General features: G+C 42.6%; 1 protein-coding gene across 5 annotated transcripts in view; it reads right to left on the reverse strand.

The window, feature by feature from the left end:
• LOC120821761 (actin-binding LIM protein 3) overlaps nt 1–7,779 on the reverse strand; it is a 29,390-nt gene extending 21,611 nt beyond the window's left edge. For all 5 annotated transcript variants that reach the window (XM_078105225.1, XM_078105224.1, XM_078105222.1 and 2 more), the window contains exons 1-2: nt 7,269–7,779; nt 4,535–4,702 (exon numbers count right to left, since the gene is read on the reverse strand). In XM_078105225.1, the coding sequence (XP_077961351.1) occupies nt 4,535–4,702; nt 7,269–7,287 (187 nt within the window). In that variant the 5' untranslated portion in view covers nt 7,288–7,779. The remainder of the gene's footprint in view (nt 1–4,534; nt 4,703–7,268) is intronic.
• Between the last annotated feature and the right edge of the window lie 8,675 nt (nt 7,780–16,454).

The raw sequence follows: 16,454 nt of genomic DNA on the forward strand, positions 1-16,454 counted from the left end.
TGTAGAGATTATTATTTTCATTAAGACCGAAAGTAAATGGGAATTGATTTATCCCTAAATGTCATAGGTTATTATTTCTTATTATTCCAATAACAATATATATAACAATATCTGATGATGCTGAGGGTCTTAACTCTTCTCAAAACCTCCCAACCGGTCAGGAATCACATGAATCACATGAAATGTGTATAACAGTGTGTCTGACCCCCCCAAAAAGTCATTAAGATAAAGATTTCATTTTGCAGATTTGCAATACTAACAATAATAGAAGCCAGTATGGGCCTGGGTGTAACCACCCATTACTCCTTCTGTCACGTGACATCTTCCCATTGCCGTGCACTTCAAATTGCTGACTGAAGCATAATGTTTAAAAAGGTCAAAGAAATGTCAGTCGCCTGCACGCCAGACCTGTCAAGAAGAAAATGCATGAACTTGCCAAGATCTTTCTTGTCCCCACTAATTGTTTTCTATACGTTTGGTCTCTATTTCTACTTGCTACGTCAGAACTGACCGGGCCAATGAGAGATAGCGGTTGCTTTCATTAATGCAAAATTGACATTGATAATAAGTGAATTCCACATTTACTGGTGATTTGTTTCTGCTGGACGGTGGAAGCGCTTGCAGAGAGGAACAGCGTTTTTATGGCCGTCTACCCGCAAGAGAGTCAGAAGGTCTCACAGTCTAGCACATCCATACTCAGTCTGTGCAGGGACCTGTGCAACTTATCACCGCCAGACAGAAATAACGGTCATATCGGGAAATGAAAGGACTCAGAAGTGACTCATTCGGAAGCCGCCGCCACAGTGGATCAGTGAGAAATAAATGACACCATCACTGATGCAGTTACTATTCGGCGAGCCTGAAAGATGTTAAGCAGTCAATGCGGTCACGTGCACCAAACAAATGATCAGATTAAAGTCTAAATAAATGAATGATATAAACACGATAATTGGTCAATACATCAGATTAACGGATCGTCGGCTGCTCTGCACTGCAGTTGTAGCTGCAGCCGAGCCATTGTTGAGGTTATTAGTTCTACTTCCGCTGTCGGTGACGTAAAAAAAACAGTTGGGGAACAATGAGGAAACTTTAGTGTTGTGATGCTGGCAAGAACTTTAGCTTGAGCTTAGTAAGCAAACATAAGTCATATGACTTATCACATGACTATCCTACGGCTGGATGGAGTCCGAGCCCCAACAACTTTAAATACAAATGCTTGTTATATACATCATTGTTAAAAGTCTCTCCTGATTGAATTGACAGAAAGTCAACACGTGATGATTTATTTGTTTACTGCCGGCGGCGCCCGATGAAAGACGACCTAAGAACTGATTTCAAACTACAGGATATGAATGAAGATGAATGCAAGGACTAAGAACTCCTGGAGTACGAGAGTTCGGAACTGCCCCCTTTTAGGATGAATCGGGTAACAGCAAGCACGTGATCCAATATGGCTCCTTTAGGCGGTACTGAAACAACACGAGGCGCTCACTATCACATCTCCCCTGTGATGAGAAACTAGCACCGGAACCGGAAAGGAAAATTTTTACTGGAATTTTTACTGGAAATGCATGTTGACTGTCCGAGTATAGATCTGAGAAAGTATCTCTTTCTGATTTAAATTCTACATGTACACAGCGGCACACTTGAGCCATTGTGGAAATGCTCACGCATGGACAAACACAAAGAGTCCCGCACACCTAAGCTGAAACTGCGGTGAATGCTTTACAGTTTGTCCTTGAAGTCTCATCTGAAGAAAGAGCCATCCGTGACTGTCTGCACGGCTGAGCAAACACTAAGACTGATAAAACACTGCTCTGCTGGTGTACGCGCTCGCTTCAGACCAAAAGGGTTCAGGCCCGTAGGAAGCTTTAAAGGGAAAGATAATCATGGGTTTTATATTCTGTCGAGAAGGTGAAGACCCTGGAGTTGTAGGATACACACGAATGAATGAAGTGTTGGCCCGCTGTAGATCACCTTCGAGGGACTTACTGAACAATCTCCTTAAATGGGATAGAAACGGTTCGATGCACAGCGACAATCGGCCTCCGTGGGATCTTTGTCCGTTTCCCCGGGAATGACTGAGTTTGTTCTTTACCAAAAAGAGATAATTTAAGGTCACAGAAGACGAGACGAAGAACGTGGCTCAATTTTCTGGTGCAGAAGACGAGAGAGGAGGATTATTTTGGACACGAAGCCAAGACGAGGCGTGGACAAATGAGAAAGACAGGTAAGATGGGAGTCAAGGGAGCGATTTAGAGGGGAGAGGAAACGAAAAGGCATCAAATGTGAGGAGAAAGGGAAGCAGACAAGCAAAGCGAGGGGTTGAGGATGTGGAGGAAGAGACAGGGGGGCTCGGGGGAGGTATCAATGAGGCCATCGATCTGTCCATCTTATCGCACGTCTGCCGTCCCGTCACCGTCTTCCCTGATCTATTCGCATCATCGGCACGGGATGGATTTGCTGAAGCTCCTCTGCATTTGCATGAGTGTGATCGGGATGGTTGAAAGAGGAGGAGAGGGGGAGAAGGGGAGAAGGGGAGAGGGGGGCGTCGGGTGGGTCTAACAGTCCTACTGAGGAGTGGTCAAAAAAGAAAATGGACAAATATGTGCCAAATAAAGACTTTTCTACATTTATTGCCTTCGTCGCTCAAGTTGAGGAGTTATACCTGAATATTTGCATAACCAGTAGTACAGTATAATATACAATAAAATATCATACTTTTTTAACTGGTGATTCGCTTTATAAAGTAGACAAGTTCATGAGAACAGAAAGATAATAATTGCAGGAGTCGCATTCATGGATGATGAATCTTTGCATGTGGCGATCCATCCAGTAGCTGTTCATTTAGTTCTTCACTTAGTAGTGAACTAACCAATCGTCTGCTAGCGTGTCTAACATTTTATAGCTGAATGTAATTCAATTGTGGCCACACCGACAAATAACCTTATAAAAATCGGCAGGATAAAGTTGATGAAAGTATCACGGTCAACTGAACCTGAAATAAACAACAGGATACACATTTTAGTCTAGAACATCTAAATTAGTCACCATGTAACACAAAGACAACCTCGATTCACACACTCAGCTCATTCCGTTCTATTTATCATCTTTCCCAAATCTCCTCTCTGCTCTCCAAGAACAAACTCTTGAATCCTAAATAACCACAATTACGGGAGATTAAACCATTCACCAAACAAAGAGGCTTTCACAGCTATAAATAAAGCACGAGATACAGGAGAGAGAAGAAAAAGAAGACGTCTGTGTACCGAAAGATGACAATTTGATTCTTGCCCACTTCATCAGCAGATGTCTACTTGACCCACGGCTCATTAATTCATTAGTGTACTTCATATATCCAAAGGTAGAATCACAAACAATCAAATCTGTTTCTTGCGCATATTCTCTTCCTCGTTGGTGCTTTGTGGTTGCCTGCATTGAGGCGATGTAACCAGCCGATCACAGGGAGAAACAGTGTTTTGGGACGGCGGTTGGAACCTGACTTTGGGCCTTAAACCTGCTGACGGCACGGTGAAGCCAGCTGCTGACCGCAGACCTCTGTGTGTGTATCAGAGGTGAAGCTCAATCATCCAAATAAACACAAATGGTCATATATGCACACATCGGCTGCTCTTTCTAATTTATATTTAGCTTACAGACATGAATTTTCTCAACTAACTCAGCAAAAAAACATACAAAGTACATACTGATCTGCCCAAGCAGCATGATGTATCAGTGTAAATACCACAAGGCTCATATTCAACTTGCTTTTTTCAAGAGACCATTTAACAAACCAGTGATTCTGCCTCTTTCAGGGAGCACTGGGGGGATACGCCATGACCAGTTTTTTCCCTTCAATTTTGATGTTTTATTTTCAAATTGATACTGTAGCCTATTATTTATATTACATAATAATACAAAAAGAAAAAAAACAGTTTCGTTTTACTTTGATAAAAATAAAATGCTCGGTGACTCATTGCGGCCGAGTAGTAAAGGATCAAAGCCACGCATTGTGCGTTGTGTATCCAAGCCCGGATTTTTGGTATTTAGTCATTAAATCTGCACTGATTGTTCCCCATTGAATTTTTTTGTGCTGCAGTGGCCGCTGGGATATTTAGATGAAAATCCCTACCTAGCGTTCACTCTGGATATATCAAATGTAACCTTTTGTTTGTGGTAACAGTGTCATCCAATTACCGAGGCCTCTGTTTCGCCCCGTTTTATCATTGCGAGATACAGTTTGTGATGCAATACAATCCTGCTGAAGTCGTAGCTCCGTTTCTTATTCAGTGAAGCTATCATTGATTCAATGGTGCTGGTTCCTTCTTGTCTGAGCACTGGCAATTATTAAATATTTAATTATGCAAATCGATGTGGGTGGAATCCACACAAGGCCACACATGAGTCCAAGACAGAAACATAAATGAATATGAGACGTGTGTGAGTGGAGAACGGAGGCGGATGCAAGTGTTTGTCCATACGTGTCTGTGTGTGTGTGTGTGAGTGTGTGTGTAGGTGTGTGGCAGCATCGTACCTTGGCAGGTAAAGCAGAGAACGTGGAAGTGTGTGTTTTTGACGCGCACAACCTCCCCACGACACACCTCCCCACAGCGCTCACACACAATGGGTGAATTGCCCCGGCTGGAGAGAGGAGAGCTGCTGTTGTTGTTGGTTCCTCCATAAAGGCCTGACTGGTACTGAACTGAGGAAACAAGCAGAAACATGTCACTTATTGTCATTTTATTAACAACGTGATGAAAAAAAGGGGTGCAAATGGGATGCATTTGTCTTTCCTCGGTGTCTTGTTACAGGAACATGTGACAGCTAAACACTAATGCAGCATTAATGCATAATGCATCTGCCAACAGCTGCTCAGGTTTGTCACATAAAGCACAAAGCAAATCCCATCTTCCAGTTGCCTCATTCTGAAACATCAGGACAGATGTTTACTTCCACTTCAAAGCAAAACTTATATTTAATGCCGCACAAGTGATATGCCAGACAATCTGAATCATCAAGACAAAACCACACACATTCTGGGTTTATGTTTGACGGAGAAGGCTGAGTGATTGATTGAAAGTGGTCAGGCTACTCAGGAAGATCAGCACGGCTTACAGGGAAGCGGCTTAAGAGACGAGTGCAAAGGAAGAGGGACACTAACTAACCGAGACAAGTTTCAGACTGCTGGTGGCCTTCAGCATCTTACAGGTGACAAGAGACAGAACAATTACCCGTGCACGTTTGTATCTACTTGTATTATATCTATAATTTACTCATTATGGAGTAAACTATATTTATACGTCATTATGTCTATTGTCTATGTTTATAGCAATCGGAGAATCTATAGCGGCTTCGGCACGGAACAATAAAGCTTTGAATGTTTAATCTTCAAACAAAACAACATGGTAACATGACACACACACACACACACACACACTGCGAGAGATGGAGAAGAGCAAGTCGGGCTGTTTTGGGATTACACGTCCTCGCTTATGAAACAGGTCAAATCCCCTTTAGAAAAACAAGGCATTTCTTTTTGCTGAAACACACACACACATACACACACACAACTGTGTATAATGTTAGAAATGTTGGGAATAGATTTCACTGACTGGCAGCATATTCAATAAATATTGATGTTGATTTCCTGTCAATCAACCAACCTACTTCTGTTCAGCACACAATGATCTCAGCAATGATTCTCTACTGTATTCTTCCCAATTCAATTCCATTACAGTTATATTAATGCTGCTGCCTCCGAGAGTATTATGCAATCGCAGCACACAAACGCACACACACACACGCAACATGCTGGCAGGTTAAGGCCAGGAGGGACACAGTTGTGGATCTGTAAACGTTTGCAGGATAGAGAGAGAGGGAGGAAAAACAGGTAAAACTGGGACAAAATGTTTCTTAACGAATCGTTTCTCCAGTTTGTGTGTGTGTGTGTGTGTGTGTGTGTGTGTGTGTGTGTGTGTGTGTGTGTGTGTGTGTGTGTGTGTGTGCGGGCGACACAAAAGCTGGCATTGGCTGTGTAGCCAGATGGCAGCACAAGGACTGGAACCACAGACATAGAAAGCCACCTGTGTGTTTGTGCATGCTTGTGTGTGTGTGTGTGTGTGTGTGTGTGTGTGTGTGTGTGTGTGTGTGTGTGTGTGTGTGTGTGTGTGTGTGCATGAGAGAGCTTGAATGTGTTCTTTCGTGGGTTTATATTTGAGGTTTAAATGTTGTATCTTCTCGTTTACAGGCTGTAATTGATGAAGGTGACAACATGGTAAGACACTATGCTATATGTGCTTGAATGTGTGTTTGTGTGTAGGAGTGTGTGTCGGTGTGTGTCCACACAGTGAATCCGCTCACTAGTGATTCCTCACATTCAGCGGATAAAGTGGCTTCAGAGTATGTTTGACAGCTGTCTGCAGCACACATCTGTTCTCAACTTTGACCGCATGGCAAAACAGTTTGTATGAAAAAAAACAATAAGGTGTGTGAACCAAACTACTCTGCAGAAAGCAAATCCTCTTCTTTTCTGTGGGAGATTTTGGGGTCACGGTCGCTCTGCAGCACGTGGTCACGATTGCTCTGCCAGAGACGCTTTTAAGTTCTAACATCTACCTCGGCGAGTGGGCCGTGCAGCCGAGTGGCTGCCAGGAGCTGTGAGAACACGTTTTAGCTGCAGAGACACGTTTTATTCTTATTTTATTTTGGGTGGGGATTTGGGGATTTAGGGGTTTCACACTAATAAAAAGCATCCTCATGTGGTTGGGACATATCACAGTGCGGAGCACAGAAGAAGCAGCTTTGTCTTCAGGCTACAAGCTGCTAGAGGCTCCTCGGATCACTGTTGAAAGCATAGCACTGACCTCTCCCACAAGAAAAGACAATGTATTTGATCTATTTATTAAGAAAATTGATGAATTGACTGGGTCCTGTGGAGAATTCTCCAGTGGAGGATTCCTTGGTTGTTTAAACTATAAAACACTGAAAAATGCTCTCGGATAGTCAGATATCAATACAAAATATCTGCCTTTGCGTCTAACCTTCATCGTCAGAGAGGCAGCTAACAACATGATGAAATGCAGTCAGTCATCAATAACCCCATTGAAGGACTGTTTATGTCTCCTTCAGGTTAAACGGTCCCAGGACATTAAGTTATCAATCATGCAAAAGAACACACATACTGTAGCCCACACGTGTGCACCTCACCAGCACACGACGCCCACACACAGACACACTCACACACACACACACACACACACACAGCTTACCATTTGTCGGTCCATTCATGGTGTGAAGTGGAATCCAACCAGGTTCAATGACGCAGAGAGTGTGTGTCCGTCCGCTCAACCAAGCTCCAGATACCAGATACCAAGCAGTCCAGTCAACTCCCTGCGTCCCCCCCGTCCGACTCAAAACCTCACCCCTCCCTCTCTACCCCCCAGTCCGCCAAGGGCTTTCCCTGCTCCTCCCGGCAAGCGGATTACGCACATAGACCGCGGTGCCCCTGCGCCCCGCGTAAAGGCGGCCGGTTGAGCCGTTAAATCGGAGCGGACTGCATCTTCTCGCTGCTCCTCTCGCCCTCAGCCTCTCCCACCCAACCCGAGCTGCCCCCCTCCCCGCATCGGAGCAGAGGCGTCCATCCCTCTCCCAAAAAAAAAGCCGGTGTGAAAGTAAAGAAATGCTGAATGGTCAGAGCGTCTTTCTCTCTCCGGGCCAGAGGAGCTGCGCGCACGGCGGGAGAGCGCCGCGCAGCGTCGGAGCTTTAAACTTCGGGCAGAGAAACACCTGCTGGTTCTGAGTGTAGGTACGACACGTGTAGTTCTGGAACTGGTAGTATGGCGTGTAGTTCTGGAACTGGTAGTATGAAACCTCAACGAGACGTGATCGTTGTGGTGAATTGACAGAGGTAGACGCTTAAATGCAACTTCGGAGACGACATACAATAAGCCAAAAAAAACCAAGATAGTAAAGAAAAAGGAAATTAAGGGGCCATGAATAAATAATTAGAAATGGAAAAAATACAGAATCACTGACATTAACAAACAAAAGAACTAAAAACTAACTAAACAAAGCCCTCATTAAAAAAAACGCTCACACGAACGTGATTTAATTAGGCGGCAAAAGCAGCGTTCTAAAAACCAACATGTGAACTGTGATTGGCTCCACATAACATCATGATTAACACTGTCAGCTGGGGGGATGTAACAGGATCCATAAAGGGTTCATTCAGATTGTAATTTTGTTGGTCCTGTGTGGTATGCATGTAATATTTCTTCAAATATTTCCATTTTATTGTCAATAAGCAGTGAATGGTAGCGGGACAGAGGGACACTTTAATCATGGTATACTTCATCTCATAGCCTGTCCTTTTTATAAGCATATAAAAATATGAAAGATAATTTAGGAAAAATCATCAAATAATATTTGATAAAAAAAGAGCAATTTAAATTTGGTTAACATTAACCAACTCGGTGTTAAATCTGCGTTTGTTACGTTTTCCCAGAATATGGACGGGTGATCTTTGAGTCACAGTGAGCCATTTATCTGCATCTACAAACCAACACCAAAGGGTGGCAGCACAAGTTAAGACAACCTTCATGGAGACACTGCTCCGTGCAGGTACTTATTGTGTCGATCCCATTACTGAAATGTCCAAATAAAAATTGTACAGCACTTTTCTACTCTTCCAATCAGTCAAAACACTTTAATACTTCATGTCATTGTTCACCCATTCACACCGAGATGACTGGAGCTACCAAACACAGTGCCGTCAGCAACAAGCATTCACAGAAATAGTCCCAGGAGCAATGTCGGGTTAACCGTCTTGCCCAAGGACACATCGGCACGCCTCTTAGCAGGACCTGGGATCGAACCATCCGATTCTCTGGTTGGAAGACAACCGCCCTCTCCAATGCACAGTGGAAGTACACAAGATCCACTCTGGATAATGTAGTGGTGTCAACGGCATTGTGAATGGATGACGTTGTGTCATAGCCTGAATTGTAATCCACTGGAATTTAAAATAAATAGTGAGTATATGGGATGCATGTTGACAATAAGAATATAAAACTCTTGATAATATCCCCATTTTTTAAAACAACAGAGTGGCATCATGTGGATTTTTTTGTCACAAGTTTTCCTTTTGTTTAATTACATGATTCCAGTTTGAACACTGGCGTTTCACTCGGATACAAGGCCCTCACACACAAAAACATGTTTATACAGTTACCTCTCAGTCCGTCCTGCCTCAGGACCCTGTGACTTTAAACAATGTGCAGCAAGCTTCCTGCAAACACTGCCAAAGCCCTTCCTAATGCCTCCGCCACAAGAAGCCACATTTTAAAGAGAAAATTGGCAGCATACGTAATGCTATAACATCTTCATATATGTAAATTAATAGTAAAATTGTGGTAAAATCCCAGCCAATTTAGTTAGAGTGCTGCCTCTTTTGTGTGTGTCTACTTCTCTCAGATTCAGCAGCCAGCGGCTGGATTCCTTCGGTCAGATCCCAGCAGCTGTTCTGTGGCCTTCCCACCTCTCCTGTGTGCGTTCACAATCAAACGTCAGGTCTTGGCTGATGCCTAGAAAGTCCACTGTGGGTCAGAAAAATAATACGTCACCGGGAATATAACATCCAGTTTGTGTGTCTGTGGGGACGTTTAGGTGTGATTAATGGCCCATTGTCAAATCTCTCTTTACATTAGGAAGCATTTGGACACAATGGAGTGTTTCCTCAAAAGAACATGTTTTGCCACTGCACTGCATGTTAAACAGAACATGAGTACAAAATTAATTTAAAACCGATGCACAAAACAGGTAGTTTCGAAATCACATCACTAAATTTAACTGCTCCCTCAAACTGCCGACATTGTTTAGGATATTAGGTTAGATAGTCGGTTTGCTTTGCAGCCTTTGCACTTTATTATAATCTAAAAGAGGAAACACAGAAGACGTCTGTTGTCTGTGTGGGACGTTGTTGCTGGTTGGACGAAGTGCAGCTGATGAGGAAGTTGAGATTATTGAATGATGTGCACACACAGGAATCGAGGAACATAAGTAGCGTTAAACACATTCTGTTCTTTATCTGATTTAGTGAGAAAGGAAAAATAAATGGGAGTCGGGATTTTAGTAAAACTATAATAAATCTTATCTTAATAAAAAGTTAATTACTAAGTTTGATCTTTTTCATAAAGCCAACTGTGATATCAAGCTGCAAGCCTTCAATGGGCTCCAATGTTACATATAACCAGCAAAATCCCACAAATACAGCAGGGCTCTGGCATGATGAGGGCGCTGCTGTTCCAGTGCAAACAGACAAATCCAAGGCTCTGCAACTAGAACATAAGAGGTGGGGGGCCAGAGAGAAAAATGAAAAAAGATGAAAGGAAACTTCATGGTGTGAGGTGCCTGAGCGGAGAGTAATTAGTCGCATCCCGTTGGACAGGAAGCAACAGGCTTTATAGGAAATGTGGCACAACATCAGCCTATAAATAACTTTGGTGTGAGATCGAAAGGGAAATATCAGTGTCGTTATGAAGACAACGTGAACTAGAACCAGAACAGTGAAATGTCAGACTAAAGAATTAAAACAAAACGTTTTTAAAAATAAGAAAAAGTGTCCTGAGATCTGAGAGGGACTGTGAAGTCAGGGGATCTGTTTGTGCGGTTTGTGAATATGAACAAGACCTTTCCACTTGTGTGTGGTTGTGTGCCAAGATAAATGTCAGCAGTAAGCATTTAAGACAAAGAGAAATGAAGCATTTTCAAACAATTAAGGTCCATAAGGTTCCAAACCCCATGCAGGACAAATGGGTTTTGACAAATGATCCTAAAGTTCAGCGACAATTGTATCAGCCATCAATGTAACTTTTAACGGAAATAAAGGTTGATTTTCCTGGGATGTCACACCACACACCAACCAATCGAGTAGCTCGGAAAGGACGTTTTCAAATTGTACACTATTGTGTAGAACCACGCAGATGCTCCGCATTCCTAACCATGACGTCAAACTTTATTATTTGTTTCAACCTTGACAAAGGCCACTTCCAAGTTCCACTCCTTGCATTGGCTTTCAGAATAAAAGCCCTTGTGTTTATCTGTTTATCAAAGGAAACTCCATATAATGCTGTCAGTATAGCTTGTGCTACACAAAAATGTGTGCCAGACGCCGCACTGGGTGGACTTTTATGCAAAAAGTGTTTGTGGGTTGTTCAATCATCCCATCCCTGGTTGTAAGGTCTTCAGGAGTGGACAGAAGTATGTATTGTTTAAATGGTCACATTGAGGCGACTTTCCTCCCATTGGCACACAAAAATCCCGTCCTGGTTTAAATGTAAAAGGTGTTTTTTTTCAGTCAGGAAATGTTATAAGGGGAATGTGAGGTCACTGTCATTGTGTGTTTGGATGCCTCTCTTAAAAAGGGGGTCGTGGGTGGAGGGTCCTCAGGTTTGAGACTCCTACATTGGGATATATGTGTTTTTCACATCTGTCAAAATGGGAACACAGACTGTATTTGGCTGCCCAGCCCTTTTGCACAATGAAAATAAATGAACCTCGTAACCTCGTGAGTGAGATTTATTGCTGATAAGTAGAATCTAGAGGCCAAAGGTCACTGTACCCTCCCCAAAAACACAAGATTTATAACTGTATATGGCTCCATGAATATGGACGTGTTCTTTTCTCTAAATAAAAGATAAAACAAGGTGAAAGGTGCCAATTAGGAAACTGAGTACCGATGAAAGCTGAGCTGCAGAGTGCAGGAGCGACCCGAGGGAAAGCAAGGAAGCACGGACCGTGATGAGAGAGGCGGTGGAGGGGATTTGTGAAAGATGCGGGAGACGGAAGGTGAGAGATCGATGAGGTGGGAGAGAAAAAGAGAGAGTGTGACTGATGGAAGGACAGGAAGAGTGGGAGGGACGGTGATGACGGAGAGAGAGGAGGGAAGGAAAAGTAAAGGTGCCAACCAACCTGCTTCACATCTCCTTTTCAAAACAAACACTGCAGCGGTTTTGTATTTATGAAATGAAGACTGTGTAGAAAAGGGAGCTCGGTAGAGCGCAGACTTCAGCAGGCGTGTCTGCAACCAGCACTGCTGCACTGTGTGAATACAATCATTACCACTCGCTACACACTGATGGGTGGTGTGTGTAAGACATTCCATGCAAGAAACCGGCCGCCCCTTCCCTCCAACACACAGACACACACACACGCTGTGTCGCTGGGTGTTCTGGTGGTCTCAGCTGTGTTATCACCACTATCACAGCTGTGCTCCCGCTACTCTTAACCGGCCCCCCGTATAGCGACAAGTCAGCAGACCCACGCGACCGGTTCCCCTGACAAACGTAACGACCGAACAAGAATTCCTTTATGTGATAACGGCCCCTGTGACCCAAACACGGGTCATTGTCTCATTTTCTGGCTACGGTAAAAGTGTTTTCCTCCACCTCGTTTGACACTTCCGAATATCACATCTGTCCAAACAAAAGCGTGCAACTCCCCCCTCCCCTCCGCTGTGTCTTTTGGGTGTTATGGGGCCCGTGGATGCTATCGCTGCTATCACAGCTGTGCACTCAGAGCGAGGAGTCAGTAGGCTGTCAATTGGCAGTGTGAAACCGCCAATAAAATGTGTTAGGAGTAACAAACCGAAGGCGGCCCTCGAACGTGACTCCGCAGTTTGCTTCAGTAGAATGAGATATTAGCCCTGGACAGAAACCGAAGTGTGCACTCGCTCACTTTCTCCTGGTGGAGAGAAAAAAAAGCCACTTGTAAGTCAACTAGCAACTGTGATCCAAGTAAGGGTCATTATTTCACTTTACCGCGATGGTGAATGTTTTCTGCCGCTGTCGGTTTCGATCATGGCATCTGTCAAAACAGATCTCAGCAGGGCAGAAATGGTGCGTGGGGCCGTCAGTCTACATAAACATGGTGTGTGAGGAGTGAGGCTGAGCAGGAGATAGTGAGACACATATATATAGCATTTTGTCTTTTTATGTCTTTCAGATCCTTTCCAGTTATATTTCCTTGTTAGTGCTACAGTAAAAAAGAAAGCCTTATTATTTGTCTGAAAACAGGTCCTCCACAGTACATCGCACAGCACGTCACATTACAACATCATACTTTACATTCAGTATTCAAATTCTTCATTGGCATATTCTGAAAAGACAGCTTGCTTCATGAATACCTTTCACAGTACAGTCGTTTCTTTGGTCAAGGTATTTTTGGTGACGTGTGCACAAAATAGTTCCAATAAATGGTGTACAACAAAAACAAATGTGGTTTTAAAGACAATGCCTCATAATTGCAATGCGTGGTTCCATTGTAGGTCTGTTCTACCATTTGAGGAAGTTGCTCAACACAGAGTCAGGTTTTACTTGATGTTGGATTTAGTGGAAAGTACAAAAAGGATTAGAAGAGGAAACCCACAAAAAGGACCTTGAGACAGATTCACACTGGCACGCTATGCGAGCTCCGCTCAACATCCTCATTTCTTTCCCTTCACTCATCGCTCAGTAATTTTCCTTTATTGAAAGTCCAACACTTTGCTGGCAAAAAGGCCGAAGGGTGGCTTTGGATTCCTTTGAATAGAACTCATGAGTTTGTGTAGATAGCTGGAGGCATTTTAGAACCTAACGTTGTAACGACAGCAAAAAAACAATGTTACCTGGTTTAAACAGTGAGTTCATTACGAGAACAGCCATAGAAAAGAAAAAAGGAAACAAGGATTATAATGCTCACTTGTAACCATGGTTTCATTTCTGTGAGCACATTTTCTATTGCAAGAAGTGATTTTTTCCATAGGGAAGACAAAGGAAAGACATCTGCAAATGTTTTGCAGAACAATTTGGCTCATTGAAAATACATTTTTATTACACTGACCATAATGAAAATGGCATCAAAGTGGACCTTGATAGGTTCTGCAAGGGGCGCGGAGCTTTCATATAAAGGGAATGAATACTTTAAGAGTAAAGGTGGGGCAGGGAGAGGAGGATATGGAGAGGGAGAAAGAGGAAGGTATAGGGTAAGGACAGGAAGAGCTGGGGAGAGGAATGTGTTGGGGCTGGACAGACGGGAGGATACGGCCGTACCAACTGCAGAGAGAGTACGTCGAAATTACGTTTCCCTGTTAAATTACAGTAAACTACTTAGAGCTTCAGCTTCCAGCATTACATTGTAATTCTACACTGAACTCAATGCAATTTACAACAGCAGTTTAATACTGTAAAAATTACTAAAGCATTTGGCTATGCAGAAAAGCCATTATACTAATATTTAAGCATTCCTACTGCAAAGTCTGCAAAGTGTTTAATACGCTAAAATACACTGCAGAACTATTGAGTGTGTAGTTTGCACTATAACACTGATAGAAGGTAATGATTTTTAAATCTTTAAAAAAAAATCATAGAAACAACTCCAACAGGAGATAGCCTTACAAGACAAAGTTTTTAATAAAGTCAATGAAGTATTAAACACAGTAGCCGACCATTTTGAATTAATTGCATTTTTGCAAAAATACAATCAATCACTTCACCATTCATCACGCTGAAAACACTCTTAATCTGCGTGCACTAGTCCATGTACAGAATTTAAGTCACATTTGTAATAACATATTCTATAAATTTACATAACAAACATACCACCTAGTAATGTGCTCATTGTACTGTAGGGTCATTGTTGGGATCCATTTGACGTCAGTTAAGAATATAAATGGAATAGAAAGCAAAGGGAAAGAGCCAGTCTGAAACAGCTCAATTGAGACATATCATTTAAGATTATTTGCGCTTAATGCAGAACCCCACCTGCTCAAGATCTACTGCAGTGACAAACATCTGATGAACAAGGACAATGATTTAGAAATTTAAAATGAATTGCGTTGTATATAATAAATGGTAAAGTAAAGCGCCCTTGGCCTACGTACATTTTACAACACATCAATACGGACTCACATTGTTGGTCGGACCACACATTCATATAAATGTAATATAATGTATGGTTGTAATGTTGAATGCAAATGACCAACCTAAAAAAAAGCAAATACAAATGTAAATTCAAGACAAAGGTAAGTAACTTTGCTACCGGGGTGATAACCAGGTCAAGTAAGCCGCAGGAAGAGGAAGGAGGAGACGGCCGCGGTGTCCAGGTTCAAAGTCAGGGTCAAATTGTACTTCTTGTTGTTCAACCTTCGAAGACGAATCAAAGTGTTCAAATGGAGCAAAGGGTCGCACCTTGTTTATCTCAAATCAGTCCATTTGGCCATGTGGATGCTAATCTGGACTTCTTGACAAACTTGATACCAAATGCATCATGAAAAGTATGTACGACTTGAAGGAAATATAATGGCTCTAACTGTGGTTGAAGTGTTACCTGTATCGCTGGTACAGGAAACACTGTGAGGTGACAACAGCGAAACATGCACAGGACCTATTTTATGTTTGCTTAATATATTTTAAATAACTACTCACTGAAGCCATAAATTCGGAGGAATGTAAAAGAAATATAGTATTGCAGATGGTATCTCCTCTGACATCTGTTTCATTATGCTGGTTTTTGAACTCAAGTTAAACTCAAACAAACATATATCACACAATCAATACAAATGAATATTGATTTGGCATGCAGCCGTAGTTAATGCATTGGGATTAGTTGTTTAGACTGCTGCAGTCTGTCAGCACAATGCAGACAGAACAGTGTTCAATGACATGGGGCAAACTCAAGCTCGAGTGAGCTCAACTCAGATAAAGTAATAAGCAAACGTTTGACTGATACAGTCTGGGTGAAACAAATGGTAGAACATGTAATAATACTTAAATACTGGTTTCAATACACTTTGGCGCATGATACAGTACAGTTTGATGTAGCTCAAGTATAAACTGCGGGATGACGAGCAGATGTTGCTTAGCAGAACTCATATTACAGAGCTAGTTGTTGCAGTGTCCTCTAACCTCAATTCATCATGCAAGAGGAAGTATTGTTGACTGTGTTTCTTTTTTGCCTACAACCTCGACACCACCCACAGTTGTTTTAGTTTAGCTTGTTTGCAACAACCCTTGCAACTGTGCATTTGCATGACATGTGATATGATGATGCATAAGAGAATACAGTAGAGTATAATGCTTAAGGTTGAAGATTATTGTTGTGTTTTTAAACTACTAAACAGCAGCAGTGCATCACCCCCCCCCCCCCCCCCCCCCCCACAGCAGCCAAGAAAACGTAGGGCCGTGCTGCAGCTGTGTGAATGTAAAGTAGGGTGGTGCCGAAAAAGATCTCAGAAACGCTTCCCTGAATAAATTACAGGTTAAAAAACACATGTTTCCAGGAGTACTTTAGAGCAAGCTGTCAGTCCACTGCAGACATGAGACATACACTAAAATACTTTCCCTGGCCTCTGATAGGCTACTCTCTCGCTGTGATGTCATGGGGGCTTGCATATAAAAAAGGGTGCCGGGCTCAGCTGTTTC

This window comes from Gasterosteus aculeatus, chromosome 7 (assembly GCF_964276395.1).
Source record: "Gasterosteus aculeatus chromosome 7, fGasAcu3.hap1.1, whole genome shotgun sequence".
NCBI lineage: Eukaryota > Metazoa > Chordata > Actinopteri > Perciformes > Gasterosteidae > Gasterosteus > Gasterosteus aculeatus.